This window comes from Gadus macrocephalus, chromosome 23, assembly GCF_031168955.1.
Source record: "Gadus macrocephalus chromosome 23, ASM3116895v1".
NCBI lineage: Eukaryota > Metazoa > Chordata > Actinopteri > Gadiformes > Gadidae > Gadus > Gadus macrocephalus.
This window is the reverse complement of record NC_082404.1, coordinates 13,055,974-13,072,821: the sequence shown is the minus strand read 5'-3', so window position 1 is coordinate 13,072,821 and position 16,848 is coordinate 13,055,974. Positions and strand designations below refer to the sequence as shown.

At 44.5% G+C, this 16,848-nt stretch overlaps 1 protein-coding gene across 1 annotated transcript in view; it reads left to right on the top strand.

Moving 5' to 3' along the window:
* Positions 1 to 639: 639 nt before the first annotated feature.
* tpk1 (thiamin pyrophosphokinase 1) overlaps positions 640 to 16,848 on the top strand; it is a 41,052-nt gene continuing 24,843 nt past the window's right edge. The window contains 5 exon segments of the mRNA XM_060045778.1: positions 640 to 1,043; positions 2,462 to 2,558; positions 7,729 to 7,803; positions 15,813 to 15,836; positions 15,839 to 15,881. Coding sequence (XP_059901761.1) covers positions 2,507 to 2,558; positions 7,729 to 7,803; positions 15,813 to 15,836; positions 15,839 to 15,881 — 194 coding nt within the window. The 5' untranslated portion in view covers positions 640 to 1,043; positions 2,462 to 2,506.

The following is a 16,848-nucleotide window of genomic DNA, read 5'->3' as shown; positions in this document are numbered from 1 at the left end:
CACTTCAACGTTGCAGGTTCACCCGTCTCAGACGACGGTGTTTGTGCATGTCAGTCACTTCAATTGTGATTTTTATTTTTTATTCCGATGTCCTGTTTGTGAATATATTCTTCGTTTTCTGTGTGCTTGTGACTGTATCTGAGTGTGTGACTGTATCCGAGTGTGAGTGAGAGAGGGAGAGAAGTAAAACGGAGGAAAAAAAGAGAAATACATTGCAATGTAGTAAATTAAGCCTGTAGAGTTAATTAGAGCATGGGACACTCATTTATATTTCTAATACAAACCGCTATGGAAACATGTTTTCCGTTGTGCATTGAAATTAGTCAAAATCCACTAGGACACTTGAGATAAGTGGCACAATATCTTAACTTGTTTTCTATTCCTTATAACTTACAAGAAAATAAGTAACATTTAACTGATAGTTGTTGTTTTTTTCTATATACAAAAAAGCCCCAAATAACGTTCTCTTTCACAATTTACTATACTTAGCATTGATGAACACTTGTACTACAACGATAACCGAGCATTTCGGTAGGAGAATATACCTATTCTAATCACAACCTCTAGGTGTCCTCATAACAAACTGTGGGTATTTTGTTTCACTTCAGGATCGCTCTCTGCGGGAGGACCGTGCACTCTTGTTGGTTGTTTACAAAACGGACCAGGAACTAATGACTAAAGTCTCCTCCATTCTCTAAATTTATTGTCAATCTACACAATATACGGTATTGCGGTGGAAACCAACCTCATCGGGTGTCTACGGTGTACATTTCCTCTTAGTAAGGACTCCTTTTCCACGTCCTCAGACTTATTTTTCGAGCCAAAAGTACGTAGTGGTCGATGTTTCGGATGACAACCCACTTTTTGCAGTTGTCAAATCAGATCGCATGTGCCAAGAGAGAAGGCGTGTTGAGCGTTCACTGATGCCATCTCCTCTCTGATAGTTCTTCAGACCGGGCAATGCGTGTTACTGACGGTTTTTAAACAGTAGGTCTTGTGTCTGTCAGATCACCAGTCAACGTCCACTCGTAAGCCAGCATTGTGTAACATAAATAAAACAGGTGAGATCGTCACTAATATCCATTTGTTTTAATAACGTGGGACCCGAGGTTTTAATAATCTATGGTTTCAGCTATTGCTTTTGCAGTGGTGCATTGGGTCATCCTTGGGGTTGAACCGTCACTCGGCTCACAAGTTAACCTTATTGACATTGTGTAAACACTGAAGACCTTTGGTATTGTTCTTCAGGTCTGATGCCGGCTCTCTTGTTCGTCTGCGAGACGTTCGATATGCAATACCTGTGGCTGCTTGGAAACACTCAGTTGTATTCTGACCTGTGATGACCCGACCTGAACCTCTGCACATCCAATGCATTACATTTTATTGCAAGCAGATATCCCAACCATTTTGTTAACGCATTTGCAATATAACGTAATACTAGTGGCTATGACTCAGTAGGAGTCAACACTGTTCAATCAGTATGGAAACAGGCTTGTATTACTTATTCACAGCACTATCATGCCGGCATGCCTCTATCGGGAGAATGATTGACAACCAACAGTGTTAGATGCCAAGAACGCTCAGGCAAACAATCTTATGGGGATTGTGGACTCCGACACATTTGAATGCATAGGCTGCTTTATTTTATAAAAAGCAATAAACTGTTTATCAAAGCTTTCCAGTGGGTACAGATCAATTAGGTATACAAGTTACTATGCCTATATTTAGAAATAAATTGTATGAAAAGGGAAATATTAGGTATTATGGGCTATACAGCACCAACAAAAATCAGACTAAATTAAAAGGCACAAATTTAATTAAACCTTAATTAGGCACATTTTTGCTAATTTACCCCACCAGTGTGCTCAATGAGATAAGTCATTCTCGGTGGAACATATAATCTTAACAAAATAATTCATAGATAAAACCCCTCTATCGCCAATATTTAATACATTACTGCAGTTTTAGTTTTTTCTTGTGGCAAATTAATTTGATTAACATTTCAGTCTCAACACGAAAATTATTAAAATAATAAGTTTCAAAAAAACACCACCAGTAAGTGTTGCAAAGCACCATTTGAGAGTGAGTTTTGTCTATCGCACTTCCCATTCCAATGCCTGCCAGCACCACCAAAATAAAAGGTGGAATAAGGAATAGAACGAGAGAAGGGGACCAAGAATAATTGAAAACATTGGGTTTTCGTTTTGTATAAGGGCCTCCAACTGGAATACTCTACCCTTGTTTCGCTTCATTATTTCTAGATGTGTTTAATAATATCAAATAAGTTGTGAAATTGCTGCCTTTAGAAATCTCCATTCAACATGCTGCGTGTACAATAAATCCATTACATCATTACAGAAAAGAAGGCACGGGTAGATGGATTCAATAAGTACACATAAATGCGGTGAAAAGAGGAAAAGAAAGTAAGGTTAATGGCTTCTCTACTTTTGCTGTGTTCCAGTTGAGTAAGCGCTGCTCAGTGTAAGGTGGTGGAGGGCTTCGGTGGATGCCAGTCATGGACGAGCAGTTGACACCTTTGGACTGCCTGCTGCCCTCAGGTATCATGCACCAGAAAACACACAACTGACTACAAGTGTGCGCACACACACACACACACACACACACACACACAGAGAAAAAATCCAGACACATGCATGCTTGAGTTGAATAAAGCACACAAACACACAGAAGAAATAAAACATGCACAAACACACAAAGAAAACAACCACACAAAAACACACAAACACACACTGAGGTTGAAAAACTGTGGTACAAAAGGAACTGGAACCTTGTGTCTATCAAGCCAGAAACAAGGTACCAGAGTTCCCTTCGGCAAGAGTCTCATTACTGTCAATCTGCCTCTCATAGGCTTCCTTCTCTGACAATCACAAAGACTCTTTGGGGGATGAACAAACAATCCACTGTCATAATTACAACCATGAGAATGCGTGCTCAAGTCGTGGCCAAACTGAACAGGCACAGGCACACTCATACCAGACAGACCGTCTGAAGGACTTGTGCTTTACGAGACTCAATCATATCATTAGCGAGTGATGAAACATGTGCACAGTCTGCGGTAAGTTGCACATGTAACACTTGAAGTTGAATTTAATTGAACAGAACTAATTTATCCCACTGAAAGACACGAAGTGAATATCTTGTCTAATTTTAAACAAAGCCACCCAGGAGTGCTTTTTTTCATTTTTTCATTTCAGTGCTCCGGGTAGGAAGCCATGTTCATAACCTAACTTCCCCAAATGGCGCTGGTACGTCTTACATTGTCTGAAACAGTAGCAGAGAACGACACAGCAACCGGCTGGCCTCCGTTGGGAAGATGGCGGATGTCGGACACACGCTCGCAGTTCTTTCTCGCTCTGTCGGCCACTAAGCTCCCCGTGTAGATCTTTCAAATAAAGCGGGAAAGAAACCCAGAGAACGACAGAGAGAATGTCTTCTTGTGTTTGTTCATCCCCGCTCAAGCTGTCCCTCGCCCACCGCCTATTGCCTCCCCTCCTGGGTTCTGTGCTTTTGCTTCTTTTCGTCTGGCATCCTTCCCCTGCTCCACGCCTTACCTTGTCCCCTTGCTCGCTTTTGATTCCCGCCGTAGCACTGGAGTGTGTCAAATTGCTGTAATCAACTGGCTGAAGGAAAAGAACAACAATGTAAGAGAGTGTGTGTGTGTGCGTGTATTTGTCTGTTGACATGATTTTAAGTGCGTGTATCCATGTCCGTGTCCATGCCTGGGTCTAAGTGTTTTCACACTGGATTCTCCATTATTACTGGATGGATGCATATGTTACCGGATGTTTCTACATGCATGCCACAGGGGTTACGCAAGCTTTACACACAGTACACGCACCCACAAATAAAGGAGAAAAGCCAATCAATTATAAGGACCAAAATCAGCAAGGAAGCCCATCCCAGGAGAATTCATCAGGATTCAACAGTCTACCAAATTATCGGCTTCTTAAGGCCACGCTCACTCGAGTCCTCCGAGTGCACATCTGAAGTGCGTGGAGAGCGAAGACCATGTTCTTTCGGTTCACCACGGGTGCATGGTTACCGTAGAGAATGAATGAAGCTGCTGCTGATACGGTCGTGTCAATGCACTGCTTTAAGGTGCCCTGACAGCCGATGTCGCCTCGTGATTGCCTGGAGACGTCAAACCTAGGATTTGGTGTCAACTCTAGGGTGTGAGTTTGTCAAATCTTGGCTCTTGTGCCTTCGTGTTTACAAGCAAATTGAATATGACATTGCCTCCCCTGGGAATCTGAATACTACATGTTTCCATTAAATCATGCTGGGCATTTTTATCAGAGAGATATAATTAGCATACCTTCGGCGAGTGTATGTTTGTGTGTCCCTGTCTTTTCTGTTTTTGTACCCTTTATCCCTTTTAGATGCCTCAGAAGGTGAAGTCTCCTGCGACAGTATGCCCGAAACGTACAGGCGTGTGCGCATTTCTCCTTCAAGTGTCACGGCTGGCTGAGCTAGCCTCTTTCTAACCTTACTCTCTTACTCCCGCTACACCTTTTAGCCAATTAAAAGACAAGGCGTGCAAATCTGGCCCTCCCCGACCTATCCTTCTCCTACTCCTCCTCCACGTGTTCTCCCCTCTTGCCGTTCGCCCGCCCTCCCCTCTTCCTCCATCCTGGTTGACTCTTCTGCCTGAAATGACCTTGTCTTGCGATATGGACTTTCCATAAATTTATGTTTCTCCCTTTTGACGCCATCAACGTGACACCGCTGTTAGTCGTGCTGACAAACCGAATAGGATAAAGTCATTTCCACACCGTCTCCTGGCTGGCTTAGCTGCTCGAAAGATGCATCTGCTCGGCATAAAGGGCGTCGCAGAGCGGGGGACAAGGTGAAGTAGCTGCTAATAGGCCCGGAACCGCCACAGTTAAAGCGATAAATGCATCTGAAGCTATTATACAGAGGGTGTACCAGAATACCTTGTCGTGTAGGAAAATAATTGGCCTCTTTCTAAGTGTCCAACTTGTCAGGTTGATGTGCTTTTCACTTGTCTGCCACAAAAGCGGGCATGTCAGATTGATCCTTCAACCTCAGGAACGCTTTTGGGCTCTAAATGGGGAATGACTATGGAAAGGTCATTCCGACAACTGGAATACTGGGAAAGGACAACTCAGAACAAGGAGTCCTTGGAACTGAGTCCGAGGAAGCCTGTCTATGTGGAAGTGTGAGGAAAATAATGGTGCCTCATCGATGGCATGATTACGTAGAAAGTATAAATTAAAAGAATAGAGGATTGTGGAGGTTATTTTAGGATGCAATAAGGGTATTTTTGGTCAGTTGATTGACATTTTGATTCCATTGTTCCACCCACTTCAGAAAGCCTGTAGCCACCTGGCTGACAACAATTATGTCACAAGTAGATATGTAGCAGAACCTGCATGGTTAATGTTGGCCAATATTTAGAATACTGTTGATTTAAGTTATTTAAGTTAGGATTTGTGTTATGTAGAGAAGGGGTGAGCTATTTGTTGACTTATTTGTGTTCCCCTGAATCTTTGCGAACTTATTTTTGGCAGATTGTTTTCAAATTAGTGATATAACCATTGTTTCATGGTAACTTTCAAGTTAGGTCAGCTAGAAATTGGTATGTCCAGTCACATGTTTGTATGTTCCTGTACACATGGGAGGGGTATAATGCAAATTATTTTGTTTTATATGGGAAATAAAAGTAAAATGCCTTTTCTGTAGATGTGAAAAAGAGCCAGTCTGACTTTTACAGTCATATGGGGTTTTCACGGTTCCAATGCCTGAAGCTGAAACGTATGAAAAGACGAAGCCTTAGGCTGCACCTTTCATTAGTACCTCAGTCTAGCAAGAAATCTTTTCCATTAGTCCTCAAACGGAAGCCATTGTAAAAAAAATATCAGTGCTTAAATCACTTATGACAAGCCTATTATGAAAAATTCACATGTAGCATTTTAGCCCATTAAGCCTTGAATATCATTAAATTCCTTCAAAATCCATTCATTTATGCTGCTTAAAGGTGCAGGGTGTAACATTTTGTAGCAATTAGCTGAGAGGTTCCAACTCTAAAAGTGTATGAAACTTCTAATTGAATCCTTGATTGATAATGGACAATCGGTGCTGTTAATGTTAGGTTTTGCAAGTAACCCATTGTTACGCACCGGACCTACCGCACTCTTTATTTATCTGGGTAGACAGCCCGTAATCTAATGTCTATCCCCACATGGTGTGTCAAACTTGAAGTATGTTCCTAAACTTGAGGAACATAATTAGGTGCGAGGTACTCACCGCAGGTCCACAGCCACCGTATTCGAACAGCTCCCTCCTTGACGGGCCGCACAGGCACCTTGCCTCCAGGTGACCAGCCCGCGCTTTGAATCCCGTCTTTCAGTCTCCCTGTGTATTTACAAAAAAAAATGTTTGCTCATGGAAGTGTCTTCAACAAAACCGTGTGTTCTCCGTGTTAATCCAACAAACTCGGAAGATGTGTTCGAAATCGTTCCGTATTCACTCACTCACTTCCCTATATAGTGTTTATGATATAGTGCACTATATAGGGAACTAACAAACGAGAATTTGGACACCACGCTGAACATTTCCAAACGTCATTTGTGTCAGTAAATGCGCTGGGTATTTGTGTGACGCAGACAGATGCGCCCACATCATAAACAAACCGGGCACTCGCGAGGAAAGCTGGAGGTTGTATTGATGTTGAATGTTACATTTCTTTGATCAAGGTTTTTTTTATTAATTTTGAATGTTACATTTTCTATGTTAAATCCCAAATAAATGGTTGACATTTCTAAACGAAAGCCGGAGACTCCATCATTAAATGTATTCGTTTTCGCGGTTATTCACATTCTTCTCAGCAAAAAAAACACGACCGCAGTGCATTATGGTATACGGGAGTAACATGTAGGTAACATCGTATGTTCACTCAAAATGTGGGTAGTTCAAGTCCACTATATAGTGCATGAAATTAACAGAATTCGAACACCACTACAAAATGGCAAGCACTCTATATAGTGCACTATATCCATGATAGGGAAAGATTTCAAACACAGCTAGAGTCTCACCTGCAGAGAGCCATGCCCAGAGACTCTCCACTTCCTGAGACTCACCTGCCGCCTCAGCTGTTGCTACTTAACGCTAATGAGCCCCTCAACACCGCCCCCTCTGTGTGATGTCAGTACTGACCTTAAACATACAAGCACTCTAAAGCTAACCCTATTCCTAATATCAGGACAACCAATATGCAGTAACAGTTAAAGACATAAACATATAGATTCATGGAGTGTTTTAAATTACCGTTAATCTGAACTTTGACTCTGAAACACCCTGCGAGAACAGATTACGCCATCCCAACATTATCCTTCTTAATCTGTCTCTGCCTAGCAATCTACCTTACAGTGAAATCTTTTTCCCTTTTGCCATCACCCAACAAAAAACAACAACTAAAAACAAATTCAACATGAAAGGAAAACTAATTGAGATGTTGAAAATACAGTCTTAAGAGCACAATGGAGAACAATTCCCTCTTGTCTGGTTTGATGTTTTGGCTACCTCTGCATTCACTGACAGTCAAGGGGTGCAGGTCTCATAATTACCTTGTAGCCACGGCTATGAGATAGTTAGCTTTTAAAAAAATAGTAATTCTCTGTCCTACGATTCTAATCTCTTTCTTTTTTCAATGCCTCCCCTCCTCCCACTCTCCGTTTCCGCTCACAGGTACTCAGAAGATCTGCCTAATAATGCTCAACCAGCCTCCGGAGAAGCACCATCTCCACGTCTTGTGGAGCAAAGGTAGGCCCACGTCCCCACCTTCGCCGAGCATCCAACCCAGACCTGCATCCCATCACTCGCTCCATAACTCACCCGTCGATGTGTTTGCATGTATTCAACTCTTCCTCACACATCTCTTCCTAGAGCGCAACGGCCAGCCTTAATTAAATCATTTCCTTGGAAGTGCTGCCTGTTACCAACGGGGCCGCTAGGGTCCTGCCTCACACCGGTCGTCCCTTGGGGCCCTCCAGTCACCGCAGCGCCTCAAGTGCTTGGGTCTCTTGTAGAAAAATAATTGCTGCCAATGAATAAATGCGAGACGATTGTGCTTTTTTAATTTGGAGCCCTACCTCTAGAGAATTCGATAATGACTTGGATCAATCTCCGCCGCCATGTGTGAGAGAAAATAAATTAGACTCAAAGACACAGGAAACGGCAGAAATGAGAAGAAAGAGAAAGCGTCTGGAGAAGGGAAAAGTTTGATTCCCAAACGTAGCTCCTCGTGTGATGCAGAAGTGCACATCAGAGACGTCCCCGCCCTACTGTTTATTTATCGAACATGCCGACTTGAAGGCGACAAAGCCCGACAAACACAAGCCAAGTTTAATGTCTTCCATTCCCGGCACTGCATGTTGGCGGTAGGCCTACTAGTCGACTGAGCTGAACTTTTAGTCAGCCAAAGGCTAGGGAGTGGACAGGCTAGATTTAATCGAATGACAGTCAGACAAACCAAACTTAGCCGAGGAGTGACGTTAGCTGTGACTAAAGCGTCATTTTGATGGCGGATCTTTATTAGCGACACATTCCTGCCACCCTTGCCGTTAATTATATTACTAGTCCTCAGGCAGGCGGAACAAATCAGTATTACGCAGCGCAAGGAAGGTTTTAAGCTGAATTCAGCTCCTCCCACGCAACGAATTTGTCTCGCCTAGCTTAGCCAAGTGAAGGGCTGGGCGGATGGACGCATGGTGAAGGAAAATTCCAAGTTTCTCATGACGTGACGTTTATTTTTTACATGACTGATGTAAAAGAACATTTACGCTTTACACAATCTTGTTTTATTTTCTCGAAACGTTGTCTTTCAGGAACTGGTTCTTCAGCAAAGTAAACGTAACTTTTATTTGTTTACAGGCCAGTCTTGACCAACAGTATACCATGTTTCTGTATCCTAGCAACAGGCCTAAGCAGTCATTGCAGCATCCATGTTTACACCTATGATCTACTCTCTAGTGACATCACATGTAAGAGAGTCTACCCAGAGGTACTATGGATAGATCGGTGCATAGGTTGGCTGGTAGTTTTATCCATCTATCATACTACTCACCTCAAAGTGAGGTAAGCAGAGGGTAGATCGTGAAATAGCTTGAAACACCTGGTGGTCAAAATAGGGGACCTTTAAGACAGTGATAAAGGGCTATTTCCATGTTGAATTCTGCGTGTAACCCCCCTTGTAGGCCATGTAAACCATCCTCCTACTCAAGGTCCAAAGAGGGAACCACAAATGAGTGGATCCAACACCGGTTTATGCAGAGAAATGACAAATATCGAGTAATGCAAAGAACAATACAATAGTACTATTCCAGTAGGTTGAACTAGTGCAAGTCTTACCTTAATCAATGCAACATCGCTAGCAGCAGCACTACTCTGAGATTAACGCAACTAAAGAACTAAAGACCAGCCTTGTAAGGACAAAAACAGAACTATGAAAACCGTAAAAGCAGTAGCATTTTAGTCAAATTATGACCTTACCTTTCAAAAACTCCTGGAAGTCCGTGCAGCGTTTGGCTGCTGTGTTTGGTGTGGAGAGGCCCTGCAGGTGTGTGGGATCAGCCTTAATGACAATCAGGGGGAGGAGCCATAACTGAAATAATTTACCATTGGCTAATGTGTGTTGTTTGTTTGCTCAAACTAAGCAAACAGATGATTATTAGCACAAAATTATTATTTTTCATCTACTTCCTGAGCATTGCTGCGTGCTCTGTGTTCAGTCTGCAATCAGCTGGTAAAAGGGACATTCTTCCATGAGTTGAAATCAAACCTTTTATTTATTCATGTTTCCAAGTCTGTCAAGACGCCTCTCAAGTCAGTAGAAAGAGCTTTCCTCTTCCCTCTCTTCCCTTCTGTCTGTTCACACGGCATCATAACGGGCCCAGAGGACATGTCTCACAAAACTACAACCTACTTATTACTAAATATTTCCCACACACATTTGATAATTTATTCACAAAAAAAACAAACATTTCAGGTGTCACGGCCCCTTTCCAGAACTTGCCAAATCGAGAACCTTTTGGAACCGTGAAATTATTTAGTATCTCACCTGTTTTACAATTCAGACAAGATACCAGACTACAACATATATATAGATATTGCATATATTTGCTAATATAGATCTCAATATCAGGATGATACTTTTTCGAATAAATATCGCACTCCAGGTAAATAAAGCCAGCGGGTGGGCGCCGCGGTAGACGTGTCTGATGTGTGGCGCTTGTGATGTTTGTACTGGCAACGGCGGGCGGGCGGGCGGGGGGGTGGGCGGGGGGGAGGCAACGAGAAGTTTTCAATGCAATGACGTTAATTGCATTTGAGTGGCAGACCTCCGATCTCTGGCAGTTCGGGGGGGTAAACACGCAAGTTTACCATGGCTCACCAAGACATGCCATGCATTTTTAATGGTGTTTGCACGATAGGCAGATGTCAGGAGGGGGAGAAAGTGTGTGTGTGTGTGTGTGTGTGTGTGTGTGTGTGTGTGTGTGTGTGTGTGTGTGTGTGTGTGTGTGTGTGTGTGTGTGTGTGTGTGTGTGTGTGTGTGTGTGTGTGTGTGTGTGTGTGTGTGTGTGTGTGTGTGTGCGCGTGTTTCCTGGGGAGGAGAGTTCAAATCTCCAGATGGCAATTCACCTGGAGGCGTCTCACCGGGTCTCTACGCTCATACAGATGCACAGGTGTCTCTCCCCCACACACACACACACACACACACACACACACACACACACACACACACACACACACGCCACTCACAGGCCCTCTGATCTCGCCCCCCCTTTCCCCCAACAACAAAACCCCCCAACCCCACCAGCAGCACCGCCTCCTCTGGGAGTGAGGACAGCATGGGGGGGGTGGTGACAGATGGAGGGAATGCGTGGGGAGGGAAAAGCAGAAGAGATGGACGGAGGGGCCTGACGTGATGAGGGTTAAAGTGATGCAGGCCGGGGGGCGGGGGGGGGGGGGGGGGGGGGGGTGAGATGGTCCTCATCAGAGAGAGCCCCGGCTGGCTCTCCTTCTCTCGGTTTAATCCTTCACTCTCAATCTCCCTCTCCGCCGGGCTCTTTGTTTACTGCTCTTACTCCGTTCCCTGCGCGTGTAATCACGTCCTGCCTCGGGCGCAGCGGAATGCTGATTGACGCGTCGGCCATTAGCGGCGGCGTGCAGCACCGCGCGGTTTGCCGCACACTCGCTCACACGCACGCACACACACACACACACACGCGTACGAGCACGGTAGCCGGAAGTCACCTGTTGGTGGCAACAGGGTGTCGCTGTTCAATGCAATGTTCTATATCCATTATACTTCATTCAATTCAATCACCATAATCACCATTACAGTCTCAAAGGGCTTAACAGGCCAAATATGTATGACACCCCCCTTTACCCAAGCCCCCACAAGGGCAAGAAAAAACTCCCTTGAAATGAGCAAGGGAGAAAACTTCATGGTGTACTATAGATGTGGTGCACTGTATGCAATGCTCTATACACGTTATGGGTGGCGGCCAATAGGTGGCACTCTTCCCTCTGGCCCCTTCCCTCATCAATCCCGATGCCCCAGTGCAGTGACGGGGACGTAAAACCGAGGTCCTGACTCACTGTGGTCATAAAAGATCCCAGGGCACTTATGGCAAAGAGTAGGGGTTTCCCCGGTGTCCTGGCCCTACCACGCTCATTCAATCCGGCCCCCCCTAACAATCCTCCCGTACAATTGGCTAACTCAATACTTCCCTCACTCTCCACCTCAAGCTGGTGTGTGGTGAGCGTACTGGAGCAGATTGGCTGCCGTGCATCACCCAAGTGGGTGCGACTGCTACACACTGGTGGTGGTGACTTAGGTCCCCCCCTTCACTGTAAGCTTCTTTGGGTCATTGAAAAGCGCTATATCAATATAATGAATTATTATTATTATTATTATTTACTCTATGCAATGCTCTACACACTTCATGGTGTACTATAGATGTGCTGTGCTCTATGCAATGCTCTGTACACTTCATGGTGTACTATAGATGTGCTGTGCTCTATGCATTGCTCTACACACTTCATGGTGTACTATAGATGTGCTGTGCTCTATGCAATGCTCTGTACACTTCATGGTGTACTATTGATGTGCTGTGCTCTATGCATTGCTCTACACACTTCATGGTGTACTATTGATGTGGTGGACTCGATGCAGTGTTCTTTCGATGTGGTGTGCTCTAGGCAATGCTCTGCACACGTCATGGTGTGGTTGTCAGAAAGAGAGAGAGAGCCAGTCACGAGTGTGTGTAGTTGATCATGCTGCATCAGTGTGGAGATGAAAGATATCCGTTGCATCACTCGGTGGGATAGTCTGCTGATTATCCACTGATTTCTTTTCAGCATTGAAGGAGTCTGAGAAGTGTATAAGGGGTTTGTCGGGGGGGGGGGGGGGGGGGGATTCAAACGTGTGGTGGGACCGGAGGGAGATGAGGTTCGATGTGCTCGCCATGAGTCGCAGCTCTGGGAGAGGAAGAGTCTGTGTGGTTGCAGACGCCTGAACAGTCTGTAGCCTATCCCAGGTCCCTTAGATCATGTAGTATGGGCCTCCTGCTCGTTCCACCCACTAGATTAAAACAGAGGGGCGACAGGGCTTTTGCTGTGGCTGCCCCGCGCCTTTGGAACGAACTGCCGCCTTCAATTAGAGACGCTCCTTCCGTCATCATTTTTAAATCTAGGCTCAAAACACACCTCTTCTCTTTGGCCTTTTCTCCCTTTTTGTGATATGTTGTTTATTTTTATGTTTTTCATGTACTGTCCATGTATGTGGTATGTCTTATTTTATATGCCTTTCTGCACCATGTAAGGCACTTTGGCCAGTGAAAACTGTTTTTAAATGTGCCTTATAAATCAATTTTACTTACTTACTTACTGTCCAGGTCCCTTCAGCCTGGCTGTGGCCCCTCCAGTGAGGGGCCACTCCACTGAGAGGGCCCCTACCATGGGGTTGGTGGGTGAGGACCCCGACCTGGAGCTTAACCTGAAGAGGTGGAGGTTGGATTGGGTGAAGCACATGAGCAGAGTGGACTTGAGTGAGAGAGGGCAGCTGTTGATTGGACAGGTGCAAAGGGGCAGGGTTTGGTAGTGTAGTTAATCTGATTGTCATCGGCATGGCGATAGTGGTTAAAGGGTGTGCAATTGCCAGATTGAGACCAAAGGGCGTGTTGGTGATAAACAGGAGCGGGAGTGTGTGTTTGTGTGCAGAGTGTACGTGTTTGTGTGGTATGAATACAAACTAATGGGGAAATAAGGGATAATACAAGATATGCAAATCACACTTTTCAACAAATCCATCGAGAAAAACCTCAGTGCTTTCCTTAATATTGTGTGTGTGTGTGTGTGTGTGTGTGTGTGTGTGTGTGTGTGTGTGTGTGTGTGTGTGTGTGTGTGTGTGTGTGTGCATGTCTGCGTGTGCGCCCGTCAGAGCAGTGCACTTGGCAATCTTCCCCCACAAGCCTTGCAAGAGCTGCATTTATTTGTTTCCACTTCAGGTTATCACTGGGATTGTAAAGATAAAAGAAAAGTTCCCGAGCCCCCCATGCACTTTGTCAGAAATAATGACTTACATCCCACACTTGCCATGCGCTTTAACATCCTCTCGCACCGCCACGCAGGTGACAGTGAATAAAAGCATTTTTTTTTCCTTTTCTGTTAGAAGTATTTTATTTATTACCTTATTTGCATCATCTTCAGGGTTCTTCAGCACTCTGTTTTCGACAAGTGAAAAGATGTTGAATCCCACCTACCCTCCCCCACCTCCCCCGTGCGACGTCCAAGACATTGTATTGTAATGACGTGCTGCGAGAGCAGTGTGATTTATGCTAAATAACAAGCTGAGCTTAACCTCGTCAAATTCACGTTTTTAATCACGTCGCACGCCGCGTCGCCGAGTCCCCTGACAGCTCAGAAGAATCACGAAGAAAGTTACAAAAGCGATTGCAGACGCAAGACATATCTGCTAAACGAAAAGTCGTGAGTGTCAAATTGTTCCTCTCACCGATTAAATGTGTCGTGTTTTTGTGTTTTCACACAAAAACGTGGGACAGACAAAGTGGGCTCCGACCAAACTAAACCAACATGCAAGTGTGCACTGTTGTGCGTTCTCACATCAACACCATCAACAAGTTTAGGCCAAGTGTATATGTGAACAAATACTATATTTCTCTTTTTCTGTTCTGAATAATGATTGGTTTTGTTCAGGTCGGAAGGGCTGATTATGGTCCCACGTTCCCGCAACGCAATGACCCACGCAGTCTGCACAACGCAATGACCTACGCAGACTGCTTCGACGCAGTCGTGAACGTTTATGGTTCTGCGTCGGGGTTTAGTGAGCGGACCAATCGCAGCCCCTGCTGCTGCGTCGCCTCGACGCAAGGTTACGATTTTTTGGGAGGCGCACGTCCGGCCCTTGTGGTGGAGGCAAGGAGGGTCCGCAAGGACGTAAGGGGTCCGTAACCCCCTTGAGTTGCATGAATGTGGAACCATAAAGAGCCCTTTAATATTAATATACTAGGAGCATGAAAGTCTGATGCAGACAGACAGACAGTCCCACACACATATACACAGACATCACACGTGCCCACAGACAGCTCTTTGAAAGCTAAGGAGAGCAGTCTCTTTGGAAAGAGCTTTGCAACATTTAAACAAGGTGCACGGAGCACAATGTGTTCCTTTGAAGTCTCTCCATGATTTCTAAACGCAACAGCTCCCGAAAAATGGAAAAAGTAAAGAAAACTCGGTGTTTGCTCAGTTTGAGCACAATTCAAGCTGTGAATGAGCATACATTAGCCCCAAAAAAATAACTGTAGTGAGGTTTCTGAACAACAAAATAAACAACCAAAAAACTGAACCATTGTGCTCCATTTGGAATAGAGGCAAGTGCTGTCATGTGCTGTCAAAGGTTCCCATGTCAACCGTTTGAACGGTGACAAATGCTACAGGAACACAGGTTACACGAGTGCACAGTCTAGTCTTACTTCGCCAGCAATACCCAGTGAATAGGAACATAATAACACTTTAGCAAACTAATGGAGTGAACGGGCAGAGTGTCCTTGGCATTCGCGCTTTAAAGGAAACGGGGCCAGAACATTGTGTGTGGTTAATGCAATATCACACTGATAATCAGAGCCGAGCTGATAATGAGTGTAACAACACGACCTCGAGTGATATATTGCAATCATACAAAAGTTCTACAAGCACAATTTATTAGTTAACAAATAAGCAAGAACAGATTATCATTAGTTTGTTTATTTAATCATTTTTTAGGCTCTGCCAAGCAAATTTTTTCCTGCCATGTGTTGCCTAGCAACACATAACATGTGCCTGCACACTAGCTAGCTACTTTTGTGTAGGGCTGCACGTTACTGCGGGCCAGCTACTTTGCATCATGTTCAATCATCTGTACGTTTCGTTAATTGTGCAACCAGTGAATTAGGAGTCTGTTGCGTCGCTTTGGTGATCATAAGTGATGCTGATGAGTAGCAGCTTGATCGTTGACAATCATCAAAGTAATTAACGGATATTAATAAAACACCTGAAAAAATCAAAGTGATGTAAAGTACAATGTCCTTCTGCTGTTAGACTCTTTATCAACTCTCATATAATGCCTCACATTACTGAGTAAGAACTAACGGATGTCTAATTGTCTTTTTCCTCTTTAACTCCTTTTTCTTAACCTCTCTCTCTCTCTCTCTCTCTCTCTCTCTCTCTCTCTCTCATCTCTCTCTCTCTCTCTCTCTCTCTCTCTCCAGCCCTCATCAGAGCGTGTGCGGACGGCGCTGCAACCACCTTTACAGCGTCACTGCAGGGGACCGCGAAAGGTGAGACCTGTGTGTGTGTGTGTCTTTGGTGCGTGCATCTCTGCCTTGTGTAAGTGTGTCTTTGTGTTGTAAGGAAATGTTGGGGGTTATTTGGATTGTCTGTGGATGAGTTCTTGCCTTGTTTGCTCACGTGCTGATTGGGGACTTGAGGCACCCAGAGGCTTGCGCTTTTTCAGTTCATGTCACCAGAGTGAGATAAAAAAATACCTAGAGAGAGAGAGAGAGAGAGAAAGAGAGAGAGAGAGAGAGAGAGAGAGAGAGAGAGAGAGAGAGAGAGAGAGGGAGAGGGAGAGATGGGCCTAGCCAGGTCCCTCCAGTGTCAGAGCTTTCACATTAACACCCTGTGTATGAGACTGTGTGTGTTCATGTGTGAATGTTCCAGTGTTAAACCAGAGTCTGTGTGTGAGTTTGTGTGCGTGTGCATATCTGAGGACAGGCTTTCTTAACTGCTGTATATTTTCTGTTGGTGTGTTTGAATGTGTGTTATTGCCCCATTTGTGGATGTTATCGACTCTGTTCACGTGGCATGTTTTTACTACATGGACCCATGAAACTAGCGGCTTATCTATAGAGCCGTGCTATGATGAGTATAGCCTGTCAATGTGCTTCAACGCAAGTTGTTTGATGAAACCACTGGCCGCAAGAAGTTCTTTCACCCAGCCTCCTGATTACCTCATGTCCATCGATCGGCGCGATCGCAGGGACACCTCTTGGATGTAAACACAATAATCAATACACTAAAGGACTGCGATGTCGGGTTGCAGAGGGAAACAGCCAGCAGAAATTGAATGAGTTCTTCTCTAAAAATAGGAGATAGTGATATGCTTTTTTTTCAGTTTCTTTCGAGTGTACCTTTAAGTGTTTAAGTCTTTAAGTCTTACAGCGGTAAATGCCATGAAAGAAAAAGCTATTGATATTCCATCGTGCTTTATTTTCCTAAACTGAAGTCTTTACAAGCTAAAAATGC